The 26,268-nt window shown below is 42.0% G+C and overlaps 1 protein-coding gene across 1 annotated transcript; it reads right to left on the reverse strand.

Moving 5' to 3' along the window:
• Positions 1-4,530: 4,530 nt before the first annotated feature.
• On the reverse strand, positions 4,531-23,662 carry DECR1 (2,4-dienoyl-CoA reductase 1). Its single transcript, XM_019726242.2, has 10 exons — positions 23,521-23,662; positions 15,746-15,948; positions 14,536-14,593; positions 14,327-14,413; positions 13,289-13,436; positions 9,456-9,555; positions 7,358-7,430; positions 5,280-5,426; positions 4,790-4,852; positions 4,531-4,687 (listed from the first exon to the last, which is right to left on the reverse strand). The coding sequence occupies exons 1-10, from the start codon at positions 23,569-23,571 to the stop codon at positions 4,628-4,630; spliced, it is 990 nt and encodes a 329-aa protein (XP_019581801.1). The 5' UTR covers positions 23,572-23,662; the 3' UTR covers positions 4,531-4,627.
• Between the last annotated feature and the right edge of the window lie 2,606 nt (positions 23,663-26,268).

The raw sequence follows: 26,268 nt of genomic DNA on the forward strand, positions 1-26,268 counted from the left end.
TGTGTGGCGCGCAGCTCCCAGGCCCACGCGTCCCAGGTAGTAGGCGTCAATTGACAGAACACAACCCAACAGAAAAATGTGTGAGAAGGTCCAACAGGCGCTCACAAACGAAAGGGTATCTAAACAGCCACAAACAATAAAAGTAACCAACTTTATTACTAACCAGAAGTGCAAAGTAAAACAAAGGAGAGAGCACCACACACTCATCAGAAAGGCTAAAATTAGAGACTTTGAATGCTAAGTACTGGTGACGTTGTGCACAATGGAAACTCTTACACCGGGCTTGGTGGGAGCTTAAACTGAGGCTTCGGGTGAGCCCTGTGGCAGCATCTGCTAAATTTGAAAATGTGCACCTTACAACCCAGCAGTTTCACTTCCAAGTTGCATCACCCTAACAGAAAGCTGTATATATCTTCAAAGAGGATGAATGTTCACAGCAGCATTGTATTTGGCTTAACCCCCAGCTAGAAACAACCCCAATGTCCACCAATAGAACTGAATTGTGGTACATTCATCCAGTGGGGTGTTATGTAACAATGAGGATCCATAAGCAAATCGCTCCCCAAAAAAATGCCAGAAACAGGAGAATACACTTCAAAACCAGCTTAGTTATGATGTGAGAAGTCAGGACAGTGATTAGTTTTAGGGAGAGAAAGGGACACAAGCGAAGCTTCTAGATTCCCAGTGATGTTTCTTACCTGGGAAGTGCTTGCAGTGTATTCATTTTGTGATAATTGGTGATTTGTGTACTTGTTTAAGTCCTGCGTCAATTAAAAAGGTTAATGAACGGGGTAATAAAGGGTTTCAGGAAGCCTGTTGGATGGAGCCAGCAGTATAGAGGACATTCCCAGGACAAAGCAGCAGCTAGTGCAGAGGCTGTAGGAACAGAGGCAGGTGCTGAGGGGGGGCCTGGGAGGGAGGGGAGTGCTTGAGCTAGAGCAGGAGAGATTTCCATACAATACATATTGTATACTCTGTCTTTAAACCCAAGGGTTATTTTACCTTGCAGAGAAATGTAAGGTCTTAGAAGTGAATTAAAGGGATTGTGGTTAAGAATGGATTTATAAAGGTCTAATAATATTTTTATGTTCAAGGAACAAAATATGGTAAATCAAGAACAAAATAAAAGTTTTTCTCCCCTTGGAAGGCTTTTGCAATAGACCTGTATCTCTTTATAAGGACCCTGTTATTGTCTCTTGCTTTAAACTGGTCCAATTGGGCAGGAGGCAGGAGCTTGACTGTGTGACCTCAGGCAACTCATACCTGCCTTAGCCTCAGTTCTCTCAACTATATAAGAAGGAGCTGAGAATAGTGTCTTCTAAGGCTGTTCCAGCTCTAAAATTCTGTTAGTGACTTAAGTTCTCCCTGCTTTAGTTTTCTACAAGAACAATGAAGGGACAACAGCTGTTAATCCATACCCAAAACATTTCCTGGAGGTGTTTTCACACATAAATTGTCAGATGAATGATAGTTACCAATAATCCTCACTTTACTTTCCTGAGTGTTAACTCTTCCATTAGTGCATAGAAGCAGGATGCTTGGAGGAGGTACTGAATGACAAAGTAAGAATTCCAAAGGTGAAACATTGATATGGTTAGAGCCCAAAGGTGGTACATCATAGAATATGGTGACTATCCATCAGTAATGTTTGTTTCTCTTTCAGACTTCCTAAGAAATTTCAATTAATTGATAACGCATGGTCTCTTTTCTGTCCTCTCCATGCTTGCAGGCTTTGCTCACTTATTCATCATTTATAATAACATGTAATAATGAAGCAAACTCTTAAGAGATGATTAATAGGACAAAAAGTTGTACACAAATTTAGACAAATCAAAATTTTATACTACCCGAGGAAGCCACCAATAGGTAAAAAAGCAAACAGGACACTAACAAGTATAGAAAAGTACTCACTAACACTCACCCTAACACACACGTTTGATGGAGTTATCATTTTTATTTATGAAATTGGTAAATAGTTTGAAAGTGAGAATATCCCATTTTGGTAGGTATTTGTTGAAATTGGCACTATCACACACAGCTAGGATATTTTAAACGCATAGAAACCTTAGGAATAACAATTTGGAAATGTACATCAAGGGTATTTAAAAGCATTGTTAACCTTTGATTAATAATATTACTTCCAGGAATCTATCATAAGGAAAAAATTCCAAAGTCTAAAAATGCTTTATGCACAAAGATGTTCTTTACAGGATTATATATATTACACTGAAAAATCAAAAATAACCTAATTCCAACAATAAAGAAATAAAATATGATACATATAAGCAATGAAATATGAAAAAAACAGGATCTGAATTATCATGCAATTTCTGTAAGAGACTGTTAGCATAAGGACTGCTGCTTTACGGTTAAGACAGGGTTAACAGCCCTGGCAGCCCTGGGCTCAAGTTAGCCGGAGAACTGTTACTTTAAAGTCAGAGTAAGATTAACAGCCTTGAGCTTAAAACAACCTAATGGCCTAATTGTTAGTTCCAGGATGTGGGCATAGAGACCAGATGTTTTATCTCCTGATATGGAAGCTTTTGAAGCGTATCTATTGTAAACTCTTTGAAGCATAGCACAATCTGCACTCCCTAAGACTTTAGAAATCACAGAATGTCTTAGTTATGTGAGAATTGATGTCCATACTGTACTCCCTAAGACTTTAGTGATTACTAAGCACCTTAGAACTGCTATAAAAACCCTTAGCTTTGTAGGCTAGGGGTCCTTGTTAAAACCCGCTGTGTCGGGCAGAGATGGGGACCCCAGCTAGCTGGAAATAAACCTCGCTGTGTGACTTGCATTATCGTGTGTGTCTCTGTCTTTCTGAGGGGTGAAAGATTCCCGGACTTAACATTTCAACTTCAGGAAACATTGGGAAAAAACAATATTTATAGTTATAGAAATGTGAACACTGAATATTAATTTCACCAAAAATAGGGATATAGATAAACTGGTAGAACAAGTGGAGGGGAAGAGGGTATATTCCAGAAAAAAACAAAAGCAGTGGAGACCTTCAGAGCAGGCGCTAGAGTAGTACTTTCCAGTGTAAATTATATAAACAAATTGCTTTCATAAAAATAAAACAGCAAAGGCTGAGAATAAATATATCAAGGTATTAACAGTTTTCTTGAGGAACTTAGCTTTTCATTTTTTCTATTATTTTGTTTTCTCACATTGTCTATGACAACCATGTCTTAAAAAGACTGGAGGGCCCACCTTTCATTTTTATGTTTTACATTCTACATGGTGTTTTTACTTGTTGCGTCTCACTTAATCCTCATAACAGCCCCATGAAGCAGATCTAATAATCCTGAATTTTATAAGGAAGAAAATAAGAAGTGATGAAATTCACACAAAGTCATTTATACAACTACTGGTATGTTTTTTCCCCTGACGATATGGACAGATGAGAGAGAAGCTAGGGTTAGTGTTAAAGGAATGGAGAGTGGGCATCTGCATTGCGAGTGTGAAAAAGGGTAAGACCTAAAAGGCGCGGTCAGAGCAGTGTACTGGGAATATCAAGGCCACTTATTCCTACAGCATTACCCATCTGTGCACACACTTAACTGTCAGCGTAACAAGGGTTTCCATGTAGGGCTTACAATGTATATGTGCCAACAGGACTAGGTTCACTGGCACATCTGCTCACGGGAGGGAGGATGGAAGCTGGTCTCCTCCTGGGGAGCTGGGCAGTGGGGGTGGTCATTCTGCTGAGAATGTTATGAGTGATTCCTTATAATATGTTATGAGTGAAAGCAAAATAGGCCTTTTTAAAAACAAGCTGAAAGTTACAGCTATATAGACTTGAGACTGTGGCTTTCTTATTATTTCATTCTCAGGGTGAATGAAATGATACACAAAAATATTGTATAAGCTCTGTGCATCTTCTCTACCCAGAGAAATCTATTCCTGTTTCAAAGTTGAGATGGGACACCATCGCCTAGATGGTCCTTAGTCTGCACTCTAGGGACAGGATAAGCTATTTCCTCCTGCACACTTTCACGCTGCTGGAATAGTATCTATCACAGTGCATCATAAATATTCATAGGTCTGTCTATCCTGACAGATAATGAGTTTCTAGAGGGCAGAGACTGTAGAGTATTCATGTTTTATGCTCAATACTAAATAAAATGCCTGGCTACAAAACAGGTCCTGGTAAAAAGGTGCTGGAATTAATGCTGAGCTATCCAAAGCTGCCAATTCCCAGGTACATGAAAAGGAAATGCCCTGGAAAGGCGGAGTCCATTACATCGCCCCTCACCCCTCTACATCCTTCCCTCCAGCTCCCATCACCACAGGCATGGCTTCATGTGTAACTCAAGTGTTACTCTGCCACTAAGATTCTCCCAACTTCTCCGCGTTCCCTTCCCTGCACTTCTGAGCTCTTTTTACTTCTATCAAAGCCTTCACTCGCTTCCCTCTGTTCTAGTTTTAAAATAATTTGGAAGGGCTGTGTTCCCATCTTATGTCTTTGAATATGCAATGTGCACCTACCACTGGCCTGGCACACAGCACACACTCAATGAATGATTGTTAATTAACAATTTATTAGACTTGAAAATATTCAAAAGATAGAGACAGTCTGTGTCATTTCCATGGTAACCAAGATGAAGGCCAGAGGGTCTTAGGAGCCTTTTGTCTTCCTGATCAGTCCTTCTATGGTGTCCCACTGTTCCTTGGTGACCTGACACAAAAAGAAAAGGTCAATCTAATGTTGTCTTTGCATGTTGTTAAAGGTTGGTATCCTAGATGCTAACATTATATTATCCTCACAAAGCAGCATTACCTTCTTCAGAGAGTTGAATTCACCCGAAATAAATACTTCCTCTCCACCATCAAATCTAATGACCTGAAAAAAATTAACAAACACTCTGAAACTAACTCCTTTTTAAAAGTTTCTGAACCATAAGCCACTTTCCAATCCTCACTGGATGGAATATATCTTTGGACTTTCAATCAAATCCCAAATTTTAAAGGCAAAACTGATGATGAAACCTACCTTGATTTATTCTCTTTAGAGTATTCTTTTCACCTTCTCTACAATTTCAAAATCTACCCAATCTTAAAGAGTAATTTTCACTTAATAAAATTAATTTATCAATCAATCCATTCCATAGGCTAAACAACATACATTAACATTTTGATATCATTCACAGTTAAACACATATTTTAAATCATATTTACATCCAACATGGTCAGGCAGCACTGGTTCCACAATAGGCCTCTGTACCCCAATTCCACCCTCCCTAAATGTGAAAAGGAATCACAGTACTTACTGCTCCATTAATCCAAGAAGCATAATCGCTACACAGGAAAGCAGCAAGATTTGCAAGTTCTTCCACAGTTCCCAGCCGACCACAGGGGATTCGGTCGATCAAGTCTCTCTCAAATGCTCCAGTGGGGTCAAGACGGCTAAAGGCACCCTTAGAAATTAAGACAGTAGTTACGTGGCTTTTTTTTTTTTAATGTAACCCCTCCTATTTAAGAAACAAATTTGCATAAAATTAGTGTTACTACTATGGCAGCCTTTGTAACCAACAGAATTCTGCCAAATTCTTCCACAGAACTTTAGCTCAAAACAGGTGATTTTACCTAATATGGACGTAAAAAAAAAAAATCACTGGAAAATGTAACCTTTTTAATCTTAGTTTCTTCATCTGTAAAATCAGGACACCAATCTCAGCTACCTCACACAATTGCTATAAGCATCAGATGAGAAAACGCATATGGAAATACTCTGAAATATGCACAAGCTCAGTGTGTGTGTGGGGGGCGCCTCTCCTTGGACTTAGCAAACACAGAAAAATTACTCAAGTAGGAAATATTTAAGAGGAAATTCCTTTTCTTTTCCATTCTTCTCAAATAATAGGAAAGGAAGAAAACAAGTGTGTAGTGATATAAATTCATGTAGATCCCAGACAGAGGAAAACCATAATTAAATCTGCAAACAGCTGCTGCCTTCTGCTGACAATGAAAAGGAGCAGACCAGGGTGGGTATGGACATCTACTGACGGCCAAAACGCCTGGACTTTGCTGCACTAGAGCCTGGAAGTTGAGTGACAGCTGTCAAACAGCACCACCAGCTCCCCTGGGCAGGTGTGGGGTCACAGGGACAAAGTGTGGCAGCCGGTCCCCATCCTGCCCCATCTGTCAGCACTCTAAGAGTTTCTGCACTTGGGTTTCCTTTCATCTCTTTAAACTACCTGTTTGTTATTTGTGTACAAGTCACACCTCTATGCTAGCCTCCAAAGTCCTTGATGGCAAGCCCTCTGTCACAAACGATTCTTTCTCAGCACCTTTGCACACAGTAGGCACTCAATAAATATGGTAACTAAATAATGAAACACAGGTGATCTTCCCTAGATGTTGAGGTCCTAGAAAGAAGCGTCTGTGGCTACAGCGTCCTCTTCAGAGACTCCTTAGCACCTGCATGATGTATCCGGACATGCTTTCATTTTTCCATTTCTTTGACTCGACTCTATTTATTGCAGTGTCAAACCAGGAAGGTACTCAGTGACATTTCCCTCACTCACGTGGTTTTTCTTTCCATTTTCCACCCTTCAAACTGCTAACTAAATGAATACAGCTATTTTCATGTCACGATTTCACACCCAGGACTCCCTACCACCCACATGCTTCTTCGCAGTACCTCTCAATATGCTTCTACAACTGGAACAAGGTATAGACTTCACTAGGCTTTCAGAGCCACACCCTGGGTGGGACTGGAAATTCCTGCTTACCATGGGAAACAAAAGGATGTGTGAGGATGAAGTTATCTGGGGAAATGTGAGGGAGCAGAAGGTCTGGGGGCGTTCTGAACACTGTCTGTAATCGCACTGGTGACAATTGTGCGTATCTGTGAGGATTAGTGATTATAGATGAAGCATTTTTAATGAGATGTGAGTCAGGTGACATGCAACCTGAAAGGCATGGACGTGAGTCAAAGAAATGCTACCTATGGCAAGACAAAGCCTGGCTGATAAATTTCTTCAGCACTTTTTAAACTAAAACTACACACTCTCGTTATTTTTTAAAAAAGCATGTCAATCAAAGTAAGAATCTTTAAAATGTGGTAAAAATTAAGAACTATAAGACAAAACAGATTATTGAAACAAATTAGATAAAATGCCAAAATTAATGGCATAAAAGATCCTGGAAACAGACCTCCTGAGGCCGCAGAGCAGCCGCACTCCTACCTCCCGCCTAGTTTCTCAGATTGGATAATGGCAAAACCCTCTTTCTATCACCAAGGCTCAGGCGCCCGGAAAGTTCTACACACGACAGTCAGAGTACATCTGCCCGTGTTTCATTCCTTAATCACTCACAACGTGATAACAAGCCAAAGAACACTTACTTTGGTTTTTATGGGCCCCGGCTGGATCACATTGAATCGTATTCCGTATTTACCCCATTCAGCGGCAAGAGACCTAAAATGAAAATAAACATAGATTCCAAAATTCAGACCCTCTCTTAAAAATAATGACCACGCTTACTACATGCCAAAGACTACAACACACCTCCCCCCAGGTACTATTATTATCCCCGTTACAGACAAGGACACTGAGGCACAGAGGTTAAATCATAAATAGTATGGCTAGTGAGTCATCCTCAAGAGGCCCAGCTCCTGAGTTCGAGCCTCAGTCACTCTGCTGCACTGTCATTCACACTCTGATGCCCTTAATTACTATGCTGTTACACTGGAGAACCAAGTCCAATGTCAATGAGTACGTATCTCTAGAGCAGGCATCACTACCTGGCTGGAAACAGGCGGGAAGCATGGCCCCCCACCCGTGCTCTGCAGTCAGCCCAGCATTTACAAGTTCAGTACGCCTTCATTATCGTGCACTGGGTTACGATGCTTGTGACACCACCGTGCTTTAATTAAGCGAGAGATGGGCTACATACATTTAAAACGTTGACCACATCCATGTTCAACTGGGCTTTTTTATTTTATTTTTAATTTTTAAAGTTTATTGGGGTGACAATTGTTAGTCAAGTTACACAGGTTTCAGGTGTACAGTTCTGTAATACATCATCTATATACCACATTGCGTGCTCACCACCCAAAGTCAGTTCTCTTTCTATCACCATATATTTGATCCTGTTTACCCTTATCTACAACTCCCCCCACCCTTTAACTAGGCTTTTTTAATACAATTGAACAGTGCTCAAAAGCAAACAGGAATCTAATGAAATCCTGCTAAATGCCCAGAAGCAAATGTAACACTTAAACAAATATGGAAACTTGAAGCAACCAGTTTGAAAAGCCTACCTGACAGACAGGCCTAACTTTATGATCTAAACTTATCTTAAGACTTTATGTTCGTATTATATTTGTGTGCCGGTACTTAATCTAGTTTCAAACAATGACTTAAGGTAAATTATAAGAACACAGTGCAAATGTGGAAGATAGATCATTTGAAAGTAAGAAAGGAAAAGAACCAAGGATATGGAAATATACAGGTACCAGGAATGGAGCTAATATCTAAATGTATGGTGACATTCCATAAAATTACAAGAAGCGAGTCACAAATTTGTCCCTCTTTCTATGATGCTACACAAAAAGGTGAGACAAGTCAGTTCCACCATGAACAGTGCCCATAAGAAAAAAGCAAGCCAATTTCTCAGGAAAAGCACATTGCTTCTGAGATGTGCTTTTTTAAGTGGGGCAAGTCTGTTCAGAAGACCACACGGAGCTGCGGCTTTCATTCTAAAGACCCATGGAAGTCCTGTCACGTTTTAGCGGGGAGTAGCATAAGCAGATACGTATGTTTAGAAAGGTGCCTCTGGTGGGAATGTAAATAAAAAAGAAAGAGGGAAGAGCCTGTTCGCAGAGAAGCATCGTAGGGTTACAGGAAGCCAGACCAGCACTGGTAAGAGCCTGCTTATAACACAGAGCGTGAAGGGCCAACGGGGAATAGATTCAAAAGGCACTCGTGCACCGCTGAGCCAAGGCCACCAGCCCTGGCCAGTGGTCACTGTGTTAGTCCCCCCAGGCCTACACCACAGGTACAACGGAAGGATGGACATGTGTTCGACAGAGGGCAGGGGTGGCACTAGTGCAGACACGTGGGAGAAGTACAGGCCATCGTCCGCTGCCGTCTGCAGCAGGCAGCCACTGGCCACTCGTGCTATGTAATTTTAACGTGAAGGTAACTAGATCAGATCAAACTCAGTTTCTCCGTCCCAGGAGCCACAGACCAAGGATTCGACCACCACATGGCTGCCGGATGGTACAGACGCACAGAACATTTCTACCCCAGCACGAAGCCCCACTGGGCAGAGCTGCTGGCAACAAAGGGGACTCGGCCAGGAGGCAGGGTGCCTGTGTCCCGGGGAATCCAAACGAGTCTTTTACTTTTCTCCAGATGGAGCCTGGAGACAGGGGTGTCGTCCAGCGAGTGACCACAGCACACCGCGTGCCATTGGTACCAGGGATACGCAGCACTCACTTGTTCAGGGCTTCCACTCCTGCTTTGGCAGAAGCACTGGGCACTACAAAGCCCGACCCACTCTCGGCGTAGATGGTGGTGATAGCAAGGAATGCTGCCCCTGGAATTATGAAAGGACAGTGATTAAGGACACGGCTGAATATGACGTCGCTCTTAGCATATCCTTTTGGATAAGTCTCCTCGGGCAAGGGTAACAAAAGCAAAGATAAATAAGTGGGACTGCACTGACTAAAAAGTTTGGGCACAGCAAAGGAAACCACCAGCAAAACAAAAAGACAGCCTACTGAACAGGAGAAGTATAGCCAATGACACACCTGACAAGGGAGTAACATCTAAAATATGTAAGAAATTCATATAACTCAACACCAAGAAAACAAATAATCCAATTAAAAAAATGGGCAGAGGACCTAAATAGGCGTTTCTCCAAAGAGGACATACAGATGGCTAACAGACATATGAAAAGATGCTCAATGTCATTAATCGTTAGAGAAATGCAAATCAAAACCACAATGAGATATCACCGCTCTCCTGTCAGAATGTCCATCATCAATGAATCAACAAACAAGTGCTGGCGAGGCTGTGGAGAAAAGCGAACCCTCGTGCATTGTCAGTGGGATTACAAATTGGTTCAGCCGCTATGGAAAACAGTATGGGGGTTCCTCAAAAAATTAAGAATAGACTTTATGACCCAGCAATTCCACTTCTGGGTGTTTATCCGAAGAAAACGAAAACACTCATTTGAAAAGATACATGCAGCCTGTGTTCACTGCAGCACTATTCACAATAGCCAAGATATGGAAGCAATCCAAGTGCCCATCAGTAGACGGCTGGTAAACAATATGTGGTACATTTATACAATGGAGTATTACTCGGCCATAAAGAGAATGAAATCTTACCATTTGCGACAACATGGATATTAGAGGATATTATGCTAAGTGAAATAAGTCAGACTGAGAAAGACAAATACCATGTGATCTCACTTATATGTGGAACCTAAAGAACAGAATAAATGAGAGAATAATACAGAAACAGACTCATAGATACAGAGAACATTTTGGTAGTTGCCAGAGAGGAGCAGTTTGGGGCTATGGGTGAGAAAGGTGAAAGGATTAAGAAGTACAAACTGCCAGTTATGAAAATAGTCATGGGGATGTAAAGTACAGCACAGGGAATGTAGTCAATGATATTTTAATAACCACGTGTATGTGTGGTGCCAGGTGGGGACTAGACATATTGTGGTCATCGCCTCGTAAGGTATATCACTTGTTTCTAGTGATCTAGGGATTGATGGAAAAAGTCAGTACCTACCCTGTCCATGTCCTTTGTGACTAGACTCTTAACTAAAACCCTGTATTAGTCTCTTAGTCCTTTATCATCGTGAGTTCTCTTTCTGACATTAGGTATTCTTTTCCACACTATTTACTAACGTTTGCATTTATACATGACGTCTGGTGATGGCTGGGTCTCAGCCTGGTATTTCCCACCCCCCTGGAAAGGGGCAGCCCTGCAAGTGCTGGACGAGCACGGCAAACTTTGGGCGTTTCCCTCCTCTCTGCTTTGCTGATTCTTGCTCATTTTCCATCAATGCTGCTTACCTTCACAATGTGCCCAACTGGGCTTCTCTGCCGACGCCAGCCACAGTTCTGGGGTCCTCAGTCATCGTCCGTCTTGGCACGCACATCGTCACCAAGTCCTGCCCCCAACAGCGAGTGTCTGTCCCTCTGCTGCTCACACCCTCCCCTTCTCTAGTTTGGCCGTCCCTGCTGTCACCTGGCCTGCCTTCCTGCACGGCTGACCACCTGCCCTGCTCCTGATCGCAGGTTACAGACTGCTGCCTGGATGGACCCCCAGGTTTACACACTTGGACAGACCTCAGAGGTCATTATAGCTGATCCCTCGGCTGTCGCTCCAACCACAGATCAGACCCCAGTCGAGGGCCTGGGTCCCTCACCCTGTCAGGTCACCGCATCAATAACTGACAGGACTCCTGGAGAGTACAAACTGGCTTCCATCTTTTAAATTAGCTAATATATTTTTAATGAAACCCATAGAATTTTAATCCAATGTGACGAATAAAATAGATCAAAGTCTATGTTAAAATGAAAGACAATAATGAGAGAAGAAGGAAGAGTCAGACAGACGGCAGGGTCGCAGGGATGGGCAGAGGAAGAAGCAAGTGAGGCAAGAAACATAAAGTGGTAAGAGAGACGGTGATGAAGAGAGAAATCAAGAACCAAGTGATGAGTTGACAGCGAGACAGAGAAACGGGTGAGAGCTGTGGAGAGAGAGGCAGAGGCAGAGGGAGGAGCAGAGGTGCAGAGACCAAGGAACTTGGGTGGAGAAGTAGAGGGGAGTCAGCCCGCTTCTGCCTCCCCTGCCCATCACCCACCCTTTTGAAGAAACAAAATAAAAAAAAAAAGTCACGCCGACTCCAATCTAAATCATATCCCCTCTGCTGTGCTTGGAAGGAGGGGCCTGGGTTTTAACCTCTGAACACGGGGAGAAAGGGTTCAGGTTCCAGCACTCACAGTGGCACTGTCGCCATACCCTCTCAGGTGGCACTGAACAAGAAGCTGAATGCGGTGAGGCAAAGGCTTTGAAGCAGAGGAAGGAGGCTGGCCAGCCCGACGCCGCCTCCCTGGCCCAAGCTCCGAAGGGCGTCCTTCAGGGAACAGAAGGGTCCTGGCTTCTGAGAGAACACCCCTTCCTTCAGGCACAGTCCTGTCCACCTGTCAGTGGGCCGTGAGCACAGGCTGGGGCTCGAGCATCACTGTGTGTCATGAACAAATGCACCGTCCTGGATGTGCACGTTCCTTCATGCCCACTATTTACGGCATGTGCGGTTTCATCCAGAGGTTTGTGCATAGTCCTGGGCAAAACTGTCATCCTAGTCACCTCCTCTAAATCTACTCTCCCTCCTGGGTCCTCGTCCAGACGCCCCCAGCTCAGAAGCCTCTCATCTGACAGTAAGGTATAATATCCTACCTTCTCAGGGTCCTGATTTATTCCTCCTGCCACCCAGCCACTCGCCAGAAGAGAAACCAATACATCCTGAATGGCCTGCTAATCTTCTCCACCCCCACAATGGAGTCAGTAACCTTTCCAGTTAGTCACACTCTTCAGGAGACACTGTTGATAAATCCACAAGGACATACCGTTTCCCCGAAAATCAGACCTGGCTGGACCATCAGCTCTAATGTGTCTTTTGGAGCAAACATTAATATAAGACCCAATATTTATACCATATTATATTAAATTATTTATATAATATAACATATTTATATATATTATTTATATAATATAATATGTTTATATATATATGTTTAATATAATTTGTTTATATAATATAATATATCTGATATTATAGTAAAATAAAACCAGGTCTTATATTAATGTTTGCTCCAAAAGACACATTAGAGCTGATGGTCCGGCTGGGTCTTATTTTCAGGGAAACATGGTAACTGCCATTTCCTTCAGAACCCACACCATTTCCCACAGTGGTACTGGGAACATTTCCATCACCGTAGCCCAGCCTCCTGTCATGTCTACCTCTCCCTCCCGAGTCCGGACATGCATACGTCCTCACCCTCTCCTTCTCTACACCTGATCTCTGGCAGTCACCTCAGGGAGGGGTGGTCAACCCTGTGCTGGATTCCCAGTGGTCCTGAAACATACTGATCACTGCTCGTGTCACAGTGCACGGTAATTCCTGAAGTGTCGTTCCCATCAGAGACCATGAGTTGTTCATGTCACCAGCTCCAGTCAGGATCCCAGGGTCATGCATAGAACCCGCACACTGCAGGGACCCAACAGGGGCAGGAGAACAAACCCACCTTTCTGTGCTTTAATTAGTTGCTTTCCAATTTCCAGTGTCACGAAGGCCGTGCCATTCAGCACTATGTCGGTTATGGTCTTCCACGCGTTGGAAGAGAGTCTTTCCGTGGGAGAAATAAAATTTCCTGCTGCATTGTTTATCACGATCTAATGAAAGCAAATGGGAGTCACAGAAACTTTTAGACAAGGGGCCACATTCTCCCTCGGAGGCTCTTAGTTCTGAAATTTAGGAAGCTGAAGTTCAGTCTGCCATGAAAGGACCGTAAGACTTGGTGCAGATTTACTTTGTTTGAGCCTGCGAAAATCTACATTATTGACCAAATTTCAGATTCCTAATTCTTTTCTCAAAATCAGGGTAGAGCCTATTATTGAGAACAGAAATACAGAGGAAGCATACGTACCATGTGACTACGCAGTCTTTCAAGCAATCTCAATTAAAATGCCCTTAGTCTGTGTCATTTTGGCTTAACTTACCCAATGAAACTCTTGGCTGATGACCTGTGTCTTCACTACCAATAAAGATCCCGCTTAGTTCTACAGAAGATTCCATATTATGGCTCTCTGAAAGTATCTGTCACATACAAAAGCGCTGTCTTTGTGACTACTGGAGGAAATGGCTTCTTTCTACAATGTGAACCTAACAAAGCAGAAGCCCCAGGCATATCGCAGGTCTTAAATAAGGAGAAATCTGGACTTTCTTGCCGGTTCTTTGCGTGTATTTTTCTCCATGGAGAGATACTGGAGTTATTAGGAAATGCCGAGAGCATGACTCGTTTAAACCAGATCCTATGCTCTTGGATAACTGTTCTTCTTAGTTCACAGTCTTATCAACTCAAGTGAAATCCAGTTTGTTCTGTGTGAGTGTAAATGCGTTTTTTAAATACTCCTGAACGATGGCACAGCTGGCTGTTCTAATCTGTTCCCTGTGGCAGAGCTGGCCGCTTGCCAGGGGCAGGGAGCTGGTGCTTCTCCCCGCGGCTCCACAGGGTGTATACATGGTGGGTTACCAGTGCTATGCCCCGCACGGCGACACTCACATCGGGAAGGCCCGCGATGCTGATCAGCTCAGACACTGCGCTGTGAACCCTGTCGGGGTCCCTCACGTCACACTGGATGGCATGAACCTGCAAAATAACAAAGACAAAGGGAGCCTACGTTTTCCAACTTCCCAAACCAAAAGCATGAGTGGATTATGTCAGCAGGTTACGACTCCCAAATCTGAATTCAATCACTGTTTTTAATGTACCTTATTTCCAGTTTGAGAAGAAATCTGTTCTGCAGTAGCTTTCAAAACATCAATCTTTCTAGAAATAAACACATAGTACTTTGCTTGAGTTCTGAAATGATGTCATATATTTTTTCTTTTTAATTCTATAAATTAAAAATCTATAAAGAGATGCATTTTTTAGAAAATACAAATTATATCTACAAACAAATCAGTTCGAATGAATTCATTTTGTAAAAGTTAGATTCAAATGGCTTCTATGTATGATACTAATGTACTAAATTATTTACATTTAAACCAGTTGTTTTATGTCTACTTGGAGATTAAAATTATTTCCCTTAATTACAATCATTTCTATGTGCTCCCTTGCCCAAACCTGCTTTAGAAAGAAAACACATTAATGGTATAATGTAACCTTATGTTATACTATATAAAATCTATGATAGCAGATTTTAGACCAAATTAATCGATATAAATGCATTATGTACATTCAGAACCTCATACTCTTGAAAGAAACATAAAAAATAAACCATGAGTATAAGTTATATAGTGTTACATAAAAATAATATTTTAACACTCTTAAAAACATTACAACATAAAAATGAAAAATATTCTGGCCAATTTTGCATTAAAGGAAACGTGAAAGAAAATCCTTGGTCCCTTGTAACTTACCTAGTGACCTGCCATTCAGATTAATACCTACCTATTTAAAATTTTTATACTACTCAAAATTGAAGGAAGCGTACATCTTTTTGACCAGTCTCTGAAGCTCTAGAGTCTAGACTATAGAGACCAGGCTATGCCTCAGCAAGAAGTCCTTCCACGTGGTCTTACCCTTCCTACATTCATCACAACAGAAGATGTTCTGCAGTATCTGCCCATTTTATAGAACATGGAAGGATTACATCCCTTTCCTTGAACAAGGCTAACTATGTACTAAAGCAGTAACTACGATCACCCCACTGAGAACAAAGCAGCCTCAGTGTAGAACTTTTTAACTTCATCTCCAGGTAGAAAAAAAATTCTATCACTGCGTTTGGGAAATGTACTCCATAGTCAGTCATAAATTTTTCTCACCACAAATTATAGCTGATTTTTCCAAGGAGATTTAAATAATCTAAGGCGATTTCATAGAAGATTACGATGCAAATCAAACAAGTCTGGCACACAGTTTTCAACCTCGAGGCACAGAGTTGTTTCGTAACAGACTCTCGCAGGTGGAGAGACTTACCGGCTGGCGATCACACACTGTGCACCCAGGCTGGACAGGAGAGTGGTCATTCCTTTTCCCAGGCCAGTGCCTCCCCCGGTAATGAATGCCACTTTGCCTTGAAAACTATTCGGTGGTAGCATCGCTTTTTGAAGGGGTGGAAAGAACTTAGACTGAAAAGCGTCACTGTTTTGATACAATATTTTCGTTCCATAACTGAAAAACTAAAAGCAGGGAAAAAACAAACAAAATACCCCATGAAATTTGCATACATATATTCCCACAAGAGATGAATTTCAAAAAACTTACTCTTGAATTTCACAGTATTCAAATTCTTGGATGAATACAAATTCCCTATAAATATATTAGTATTGTATTTAATCAATTATCATTCTTTTTCTATTAGAATGTTAAGTGACATAGTGGAATGGGTAAAAGCACAGCTTTGGAAGAATTTCTCCCCAGTTGTATGACCTTCAGCCAGTCATTTAACCTCTCTGTGACTTAGTTTCTTCTACAAATGGAAATAATAACAGAATCTTCTCCACAGGATGTTGTGATTACATGAGTTAATTTAAGTAAAATACCTTCAACATTGTTTAGCACATACTAAGCATTCTATAAATGCTACTAGCTTTATTATTTGCAGGTGTTTTACTTAAATTTAACTTAAAAGTAACATAAAGCATATTTGTCTTTTAATAAGAATATCTTGGATAAATATTACATCCCATCTTTGAATCATTGAAGAAAATCATAAAGTTCTTTAAAAGTTTTATTAAATCAAATGCCTCTTCCAATGCTGACTTCTGGATGATAAATTTAGAAACGATAAACTGTTATATTTAAAATGGGGGAGGGGGGTCAAACCATTCTGAACTGAAAAATATTTGTACTCCCCTATCTTAGATTTTACGGCTTACACTCTCATATTACTTGTGAAAATCACTGCCGTTCTCACCCATTTCAGTGTTGAGCATAATAACAAACTATATTCATTAAGAACATACCATATGTCAAACTGACTACTTTTCCTCACCCCATGAAATAGGTACCATTTTTACCCCATTGTACGGGAGGGGCCTAGAGAAGTTAAACATATTGACAGTTGCAGAACCAAGAAGATTCAAACATGAGGTCCCCTTGCGCATCGCCTGTCTCTACTCACTGAGCCCCTGCTGAGCTTAAGGACCACACCAGCGGTGTGTGATATTCCTCGTCTGGTCATGGTTGCAAAATTTGAACCCCAGAATCTATCCTTTCCTGCTACAGTAGCCCTGCAAGCCAAGTGGGCCACCCTAAGGAAATAGTTAGAGATGTGATCAATGATTTAGCGTAAGGCTGTTCATCAAATGGAACTTGCACAAGAAAACGTTTATATTAAGTGAAAAAAGAAATATGCAGTATGTTCTTCACTGTAAATAAAAACATATTCTTAGAAGAAATACTAGAAGGAAAGAATACCAGGAAGCAGTAGTAAATTCACTATTTACAGCGTACCAAGGTCGACTCGACTTCTAATTCAGGACCTCACAACAACCCTCTAAATTCTGTTGTTACCCCTATTTTACAGACAGGGAAACTGAAGCACAGAAAGGTCAAGTTACCAAAATTTAATGACAATTAATAATAAGAAGCCAAGACTTGACTCAGATCCAAGGCGTCTGACTTCCAAATCCTCCATTGCCTCAGTTACATCTCTAGGTGATGGGATTTCGATGATTATTTGCTTATTATTTGTTGGTTTGGCATTTAGTATTTTCAAAATCTATTCAGTAAGTGTAATTTGATTTCCTAATCAGGAAAAAAATGTTACTAAAAGACACAATTTGAGAACACATATAAAATAACTAGAGAAGATAAATCTGCAAATCCAGTTATACTTCACGCGGGTTATCTTATTTCCTTTAGCTTCCTGTTGCCAGGGCATTCTTTTTGTATCCTTTTGCCAAAGCATGAAATCCAAGCAGCCTACAGTAATCTTCCTCCACCTAAATGTCAGTTTTACGTGAGGCTGCTACTGCCTCCAGAACTACTGTGAGGATGATGAATGGGGAGACTTGCACAAGTGGGCTGGAGAGTTTGTCATTACCAAGTAATAACGGAAAAACGTGTTATTATTTTCCTAAGGCTCTAGGTTGACTTTTTACTTATTTAGTGTCGATTTGTGCAGGGAATTTGATGTGGTGCTTTGTGAAAGATAAATTAAGCAAGACATTTGCATACAGATTCCTTTTTAAATTTATTTTAAAACATTTCTCAATCTTGTAACTGGGAGATGAAAGGCTATAAAGGTAAAAATAATCACATTTAATAGAACTTCCTAATAAGTTTAACAGATCACAACACAGCACAGTCTCACCCACTGTGTCTGATCTGATGTGATTCATACCGATCTTATGACTCCCTTTCCCCACCAGAGAAGAGTGAGGAAATTGATATGCTGTTTGAATTCACATTACCTTCTGATAATTCACAGCACATATGCTGCAGAATATTCCATTCGAGCCACTGTCTGCCTAAAAGCAAGTTGTTCATTTCAGCATTAAGACCCACAGAGATAAACAGACCTCACACACTTTACTGTATCCAACCTTCTATTTCTACAAAGAAGGATCCTGAATAAGCTGAGAGAGGATTTTGGTCGTTTTCATTTGAGTCATAAAAAGCAGATACAAAATAAGCTTCTAGAGATTTTCAAATCTTTCTTTGTGGTTTTTTTCTTGCTATAAGTTGTTTCTGAAAATTGAAGTAACACCTTTCATGTCAAATTGATTTCTCTGGAGGTCTTTAAACTCTCTAAAATTCTTAAAACGAGTCTTCCAATTTTGGCAAGTATTTTTTAGTTATAAGTTCTAAAATTTCCCAGAAAAAAAAGTTAGCTATCGTCTGCCTCCCCTCTATACTCAGCATGTGTGCCTGCATCATAGCACCTAAACTAATTCTAACCCTCGAAATGGCAACTCTGATGAGGGCGAGGACAGAGCTGAAAAAGATTTACTCCTAAGTTACTTAGTACTTGGCTAGTCTCGAATGTCTAGAACAAACATGTAAAACAGACGCTAGCCAAATACATCCTACACTAAACGTGTTTGAGGCCTGCCCACTCTTTTTACAAATTTGAGCCAACATTTCGATACTGAGAAATTCAGATAAAAAGGAGAGGCTCTACCAACACCCAGGTGCACCTTCTACCCAGCTGAGTCCGCGCCCCCCTTAAAGACGAGGGTGGAACTCTGGCCAGCGCTCACACGTGCAGTGCACCTGGTCACTGGGTGGCCTCCTTCAGGGACGTGAGGCATGTGTGTGATTCCCTGTTTAAATACAACCCAAGACACCATTACAAAAACAGAAACAGCAACAACCCACAGTATGTTGTTGTACCAGAGAATATTCTGAAGTTTCATGTAAAACAAATTTCTATAAAAATAACTGGTGAATGCGCAGGTATATTATTAAGAAAATCCTGTTTCAAATTTGTAAAAATCACGTAATAACAGACCGCCATACGGAAGCTGTGGATCTAAGTAAGTCAATATTTAAGTAACTCTTAGCTTGGCTATTTCACTCACCGTCATCGCCACTGTGGACGGGGCGCCCACATTACAATCCCATCCCTCAAACACACGCATACCCTCCTGATTTAAACCTACAGAATGTAAGCTCGTTAGCGTAGCATTCAAGCTGTGGACACGGTGGCCTCAGGCCCCCTTCAGCAGGTCCCCCACTTGGGGTATAACCTGTGCTCCACGCCCAGCAATCCTGAAACTTGCCAAGCCCTTTCACTTCTGACCTCTGCTCTGCTTTCTCTTCAGCCTGAAACACCCACTTTCTTTCTCAACACAGCAGAATCAGCCTTCAAAACCAAACCAAACTGTCAGAAACTCTGTGGACACTTAAACAGGTACCTCTGTAAAACATGGGCCCAGCGACTCCCTCCCTCCACCATGGCAGGCTTCCATGGGGGAACGGGGATACCAGGAAGGCAGAAACCAATCAGGGCATATCCGCGTAAATCTAATAAGAGAAGCTAGAAACTGACTGGCTTTATGTAAACATGCTACATCTATACTGTTTATTCAATCACTCAACAAATATTTGTTGAATACCAACAATGTGAGGCATTATATGCTAAGGGAAAATCCAAGGTAGGAAAACACATGTAAAATGCTCCCGTTTGTGTGGGTTTTTTAACGAGGTCATCTTCATACATATGTTGATATTTGCACAGACATTGTTGGAAGGATCCACAAGAAACTATTCATAGTAGTAACCTCTCGGGAGAGGAACTTACTGTATTGTCACTGCGTATCCTTTTGTACTGTTGAATGTTTGACATGTTCATAAACTAACTTTTCATTAAAAATAGTTAACACAAAACCAGTTCACACATACAAGCACACAATGTAGCAAGCGTACAGAGGAAAACAAAGTTTATAGCGAGAAGAAAGCTGGCATAGAATCAGTGTCATGATAAGGACATACACCCTATTTGAAATGCGAGGACTCTATATTCCACACTCAGGTCTGAGCTTTCTTTATAAAGAACATGAAGTATTACCATATCTATTTTGGGGGCGTTTCTAAGTACCTGTTGGTTTAGGTCAAAATGAGTACCTTTTTTAGATCAAGTTCACCTCTACTCAAATTCACATAAGAGGCCTTAACTGTCACATAAACATGTCAGTGTGGTAAAGGCCGGACAATTTTATTTTTCACAGGATGACTCTGAAAAACGCACATCATCATCTTTGCGTTCCCAAAGCAACTCAATAGTCCGTGCACACCGTCAGCCTCCAAAACGACTTCCCAACTAATCATGTCCAGTTGCTACAAGGCAGCGTCTGTGCCACGCATGTGTTTCTGTCAATGCCCAACCACTGCCAGGGCAGCAGCAGACGCGGTTCACAGCTGGAGGCATCTGCAAATATGAGGGGCGGTTGGACAGGACACTACTGATGCCCCACAGCAGAAAAGGACGGTCCTGCAGAATGAGGGACTGTCCCACCCACTAATGCTAACAGTTTGTAAACTTTGCAAGAACTGAAGAACCCAGACTCTCCAGTCCAGGGCTTGCTGGAGGCCACATGCAGCTCCCCCGGAGCCTGTGTGGGTGGCTGAGCACCTCCCCCTGCTCAGCTCAAATTGGGCACTGCAGCGGCCACCGACATCCAAGCTTCTGCGGGACACAGATCTCGTTGCCACAGCAACTTGCAGGGACGGCTGAGCAAATATAAAAGAAGTGAGCTGGACTCCAGGCTCCAGTGGCCAGGCTGAGTCGTTCAGCTGTTGCCAGCGGCAAGACACGAATTGCACTTTGAGGAATGACACATCTTATGGCAATGAACGAGGCCTTAAAAAGTAGTTGCTTTGTGCTACCAGGTGTACTCCTGTTTTGTTAGTTATCTCTCTGCAGTTAGATGAGGACCAAACTGATGCTTCGCCAGGGGTACACGACAAAGGGAGATGAAAGCAAAGCGGTAAATCGGCAGGCGATTTGAAACTTTCACCTGAGGTCCTCACTCCCGCTTGCCTCGCTCACATCTTTGCTTACCGATCCCTATCACGTTAGCCAAAACTGATGTGACTCTTTTTTTGGGCCAAGAGTTCTTGAAAAGCGTTCATTTTGATTTGCGATTTTGTTTATATGAGAAAGCAGCAGTAAACAAACGAGATGAAAATCCTTGGCTCCAGGAAGCTTCTAATTTGCAACTTGAAATTGAGTAATTAATTTCATAGGCTTTCCAGATACAGGGAGGTGGGAGGGAATCCAGCTAGCCTTACCCTTCTCCCTGAGCATATTCAGTGTCAAAAGACAATGACCCAATACTGATTATGTTCTAAGGGGAAAATAAATGGGATACATCCAAGCAAAATTATGCCCATCCGCCCATCCACTTACCAGCACAGAGCCCTGGAATGGCAATCGCCAGATGTAAAGCCTATTTATTTCTGGGTGGCCATTGCATGGTCATGTGTTACTTTGTTTTTTTAACTGTTATTACCTGAATTCATAGTGACTGGGTATCATTTTTATAAAAATAGTAAAGTGATTACTATTGATAAAAACAAAAGAAGCTTGGAATGTGCACCAGAGATATCAAAGAATGAATCTACAAAAGGAAGAATGATAAATTTAAAAAAAGTTTCATAAACTTAACCTTACTACACGACATGAATCCTGGTATTTCCTATTCTATTACAGTTTAGTTTTCTTAAACTCATTTTGCTCCATTAAACTGCTTTTAAGGTCCACTCATGGGTCATCATCCCTAGCTTGAAAAAATGCATGATGCTATTAGCGCATTGATGGCAGAAATACCTTTTTCAACCAAGAATTGCCAGAGTGCCCAACACTTACTAAGCACTTAATTAGCATCTCCTGATAAACAACTGAATGAGTGAATGTTTTCCTCAGTAGAACTGAGAGCAACTTGAGAGCAGGGTTTTTTTAAATCTTCACATCCCCAGGGCCAGGCACAGAGCCGGTTCTGAATGTTTGTATTGAACTGAGGCTATATCACGTCTCAAATGAATTATGTGACAAAGGAAACACTGATCTTGGCTCTTGGTACAAAAGTATTCACATTAGGGATTTTGACTGTAACATCTTGTGCTTGTGCCCAGAAACATGATGTTCCCTGAAGCCTTGTCTTCTCCCAGGGGTTCAAGCCCAGCCTGCACACACCAGGAAGCCCAACACCATAAGCGGGCCTCTGCCTCAAACCCGTCCTGTTTTTTTAAGCAAAGCAATTTCAAAATTGTCAGATTACAGTGACTTTCTAAACAAGCCGATTTTCTCCCACTAAACCTGTTGTCTAATGGTGTCAGAAGAGCTGGGATGCAGTCTGTGTGACTTGATCACTGTGATCCTAATAATCTGTGTTAGTCTGAAGACTTTTCTACCCCACAGAGCTGTTGTCAGTTCGAAATGAGAAAGCCCTCTGAGAAGGGATCAGAAAACAGGCTTCTCTTACAATGACCTGTAACCTAAAATAACCCACAGCCTTGAACAAATATGATTTTTGAAGAGCAAGTTTTCTTACTTGAGAGACTCACCATACCATTTCCTTGAGTTCACCTTTGGAATTTGTCCATAGTTTTCAAAAAAGGACAGCAGGGCATCCATTCTATCAAACTGTAAAAAGTTTTTTTCACAGTTGGCAGATTACGTTTTGTACCTGGCTAAGGAAATTGTGCTTTTGGGTTTAGTTGAGTGTACTGGATTTTTTAATGTAGTTCGGGAGAGGAGCTATATTGGATATTATTGCCTGTCACTTTTCTTTCGTCCCGTCTGCAGCTGTGTGCACTTACAACACAAACTTTGTCTCAATTTGGTCCAGCATGGAGATGCTGACAGGAGCATAGAGGTATGGAGGAGACAGAGGTGGGAGCCGCCCCAGGCGCGTCCACCAGCACGACCTCCAGGGCCGGGTGTCCAGACAGCGGGGTGTTGTTTTTCTTTTACGTGCATCTGTTTATTAACGTTTAACTGCACAGCTGGGACAAGAACGAGTTTCCCTCCTAAAAAAGGGCCGCAGATAAGGCCAATGCGCCCCCAGCCCTTTCCCGCCCCTCATAGGGCCGCGTGCGCACGGTCCCCTTTCTCCCAGTTTGCACTGCTGGGAGCGTGACACCTCTGAGGACCGCGGCGTGCCCTCGTCCCCCCACCCCACCCCCACCCGCGCCCGGGTCGCCCTCTCCTCTCTCGGACCTCGCTCCCCGCGCCCGGGACCTCCGTCCACTCGCAGGGTGCGCGCCGGACCCGAGCACCTGCCCCTCCAGCGCTGCCTTACCCGCCGAGGACAGCGGCCTGGAGCAAAGGACACCCAACCAAGCAGCGCCATGGCGACCGGAGAAAGCAGCCGGGACACGCCAGGGGCACTGCAGCGTAGGCGTGGGCGAGGCCTGGGGCGGAGTCTGAGGCGTGGCTTGGAGTGGAGCTGGGGGTGTGGCTTGGACGGGGCGGGGTCGAGGGCGCGGCTGGGAGACGACAGGGCCTGGGGGTTGGTAGACCTGTTAGCCAGACCCCACGGGCCCCCGACTCTGAGCTGGGCTCTGCGCGCTGGACCTTCTCAGGCTCCCGCTCGGTCTCCTTTGTGACTCCCGGTGTTGTGCGGGCGGGTCGGCGGTGTCCTCGTCTGGTGCTGTGCCCGACAGTGACGAAGGCACTGGCAGGCGCGCATTGTAGCTCGGGGGCGCGGCCAGAACCCTCCTCAGGCTTCTGCCAAGCAACCTGGATTCACAACAATCCGTGTGTATATTGGAGGCGGTTGTGAGACATGTATATATACTCCAGAAGAGTAAGAAGAAAACCCGTACAAATTGTTGGTTTCCAACAAATCAGTGAAATTTGGGGATTCCAGGGTCCAGGGCATACTTTTCTTGCTCTAATAAAAATTTGTTTATTTCTTGATCATGTTTTATTTATTTTACTTTCACATTTAGATCTATGATCCGTCTGGAAATGATTTTTTTTGTCTGTGAGACACAGGATCATTTCTTCTGTAGTATTAACCAATATCTCCAGGATTATTTTTTGGGGAAAAAGAAAACAACCTTTCTATCATTGCTGCGTAGTATTACGTTTGAAAAATCAAATTACCTTATATGTGTGGATATTTTTCAGTCTTTCTATTTTGACCCATTTGTCTATTTTCTAACCTTGTGCCAATAGAACACTGATTTAATAACCATAACTTTATAATACATTTTGATATCTGGTAGTTTAAGTACTCCAGCTTTGCTCTTCAAAATTGCCTTGGCTATTTTCAGTCTGTGCATTTCCATATATATTTCAGAATCTGCTTATTAATTCCCACTCAAGAAATCTGAGACATTGTTGAAATTGCATTGAATCCATAGATAACTTTGGGAGAAATGACATCTTGATAATCCATAAATGTGGTATGTTATTCCTGTATTTATTTAGGACTTAATTTCTGTCAATGTTTTACAGTTAATGTTTTGTATCACATCTTTTGAAATTTACTAGTAAATATTTGATGACTTGGTGTTGTATAATTATCTATTTTACATCATTTTCTGTTTTCTGGAATAGAGGTATACAATTAAATTTTGTGTATAGACTTTGTATCGTGACCTTATTAAATTCACTTATTCAGTTTGCCAATACATTTAGATTTTCTCCCCTTTTTCTGCCCCCCCCCCACTCCAGTTAAAGCCATTGTTTTTGTCAGTCTAGTTGTGTGGGACACAGCCCTGTGACCATGCTGGTATCATAAGCCTTGCGCTCCCTGTGGGCTGCTCACAGCAGCTCAGGCTAGCCCATGGCGGAACACTCTGACCTCCCGCTGCACAAGGCAGCCCACCTCCAGGGAGAGCCGTTGTTTGCAATCTTAGCTGTAGAGGGTGCAGCTCACTGGCCCATGTGGGAATCGAACCGGTGACCAGCACTCCAACCGCCGGAGCCACCAGGCAGGCCCTTAGCTTTTCAATGTACACAATCATGTCATTCGTGAGTGTGATTCGTTTTTAATCTGTATGCATTGGTTACAGCATCCAATACCATGTTGAAAATAAGTGGCAAAAGCAAATATGTCCTTGTTTCATTCCTAATGTCAGGTTCAATAATTCACCTTAAGTATAATGTAAGCTGCAGTTTTTTCAGATATCCTTTATCAGATCAAAAATGTTCCTTCTATTATTACTTTGGTGAGAGTTTTTAATCATGAATGGATGTTGACTTTTATCAAATACTTTTTCTGCAACTACCAATATAATCATATGATTTCCCCCCCACCCCTTATTTTGTTATTCCCGTGAATTACACCGATATGTTTTTTTCCCAGTTAACACCCACCTTTCCATTTCTGGAATAAACTGCACTTAGTCATTATTATATTTTTTTATATACCACCTGATTCAATTTGCTAATCTTTTGTTTAGGAATTCTGCATCTCTGTTCGTAACAGAGACTGGTAAACCATCCTTTTAAAATGACATTTTTCTTCTCATTACAGAATGCTTTTGACAACCAGAACTTATATGATCAGAAGTGTGCTCTAGGGTGTTCACTTTCTGGTGTGCAGGATGAATAATGGATCATTGAAAGAGATGAGTGGTGAAGGATTAGGGGCTATCTGGAGTAGTAGGAGAGTCTGCACCCAGTGGAAGCAGAAAGGATTTAGCTCCTGATTAGATGAAAGTGTAAAATTATGAAACAGATAAGTTAGAAGTGGATTTGAGCTTAGAGAAGAGTAAAAATAATGAGTTGACTTGGGGTGAAATCCTTGTCTTCACCATAATCATCACCAACATTAAGATCCATATAAACGAATGAAGACAATTTAAAAAACTGAAAACACACGAAATTCCATAAGTGGTTAGTGTGCAAATGTATTTAAGTATGAAGCTCCCTTAAGTTGCTCTGGAGCTAATGTTTAAGGCTATTTCCATTCATAATCAGAAAACAAGTATGACGGTGACCCTCTATTTTCTATGTTTGAAATTTAAACCTCTGATGCAATTCGATTTGACAGTGGTTTGGCTTGGGATTTTTTGAAAGTTTTTTTCTTTCTTTG

The sequence above is a fragment of the Rhinolophus sinicus genome, linkage group LG14 (assembly GCF_036562045.2).
Source record: "Rhinolophus sinicus isolate RSC01 linkage group LG14, ASM3656204v1, whole genome shotgun sequence".
NCBI lineage: Eukaryota > Metazoa > Chordata > Mammalia > Chiroptera > Rhinolophidae > Rhinolophus > Rhinolophus sinicus.

Coding starts and splice junctions, on each gene's coding strand:
- DECR1 (XM_019726242.2), bottom strand. CDS start 23,571: ATGGCGCTGCTTGGTTGGGTGTCCTTTGCTCCAGGCCGCTGTCCTCGG. Junction 5,427..7,357: donor CGGGGCCCATAAAAACCAAA/GTAAGTGTTCTT, acceptor TTAATTTCTAAG/GGTGCCTTTAGCCGTCTTGA. Junction 4,688..4,789: donor AATTCAACTCTCTGAAGAAG/GTAATGCTGCTT, acceptor TTTTTGTGTCAG/GTCACCAAGGAACAGTGGGA.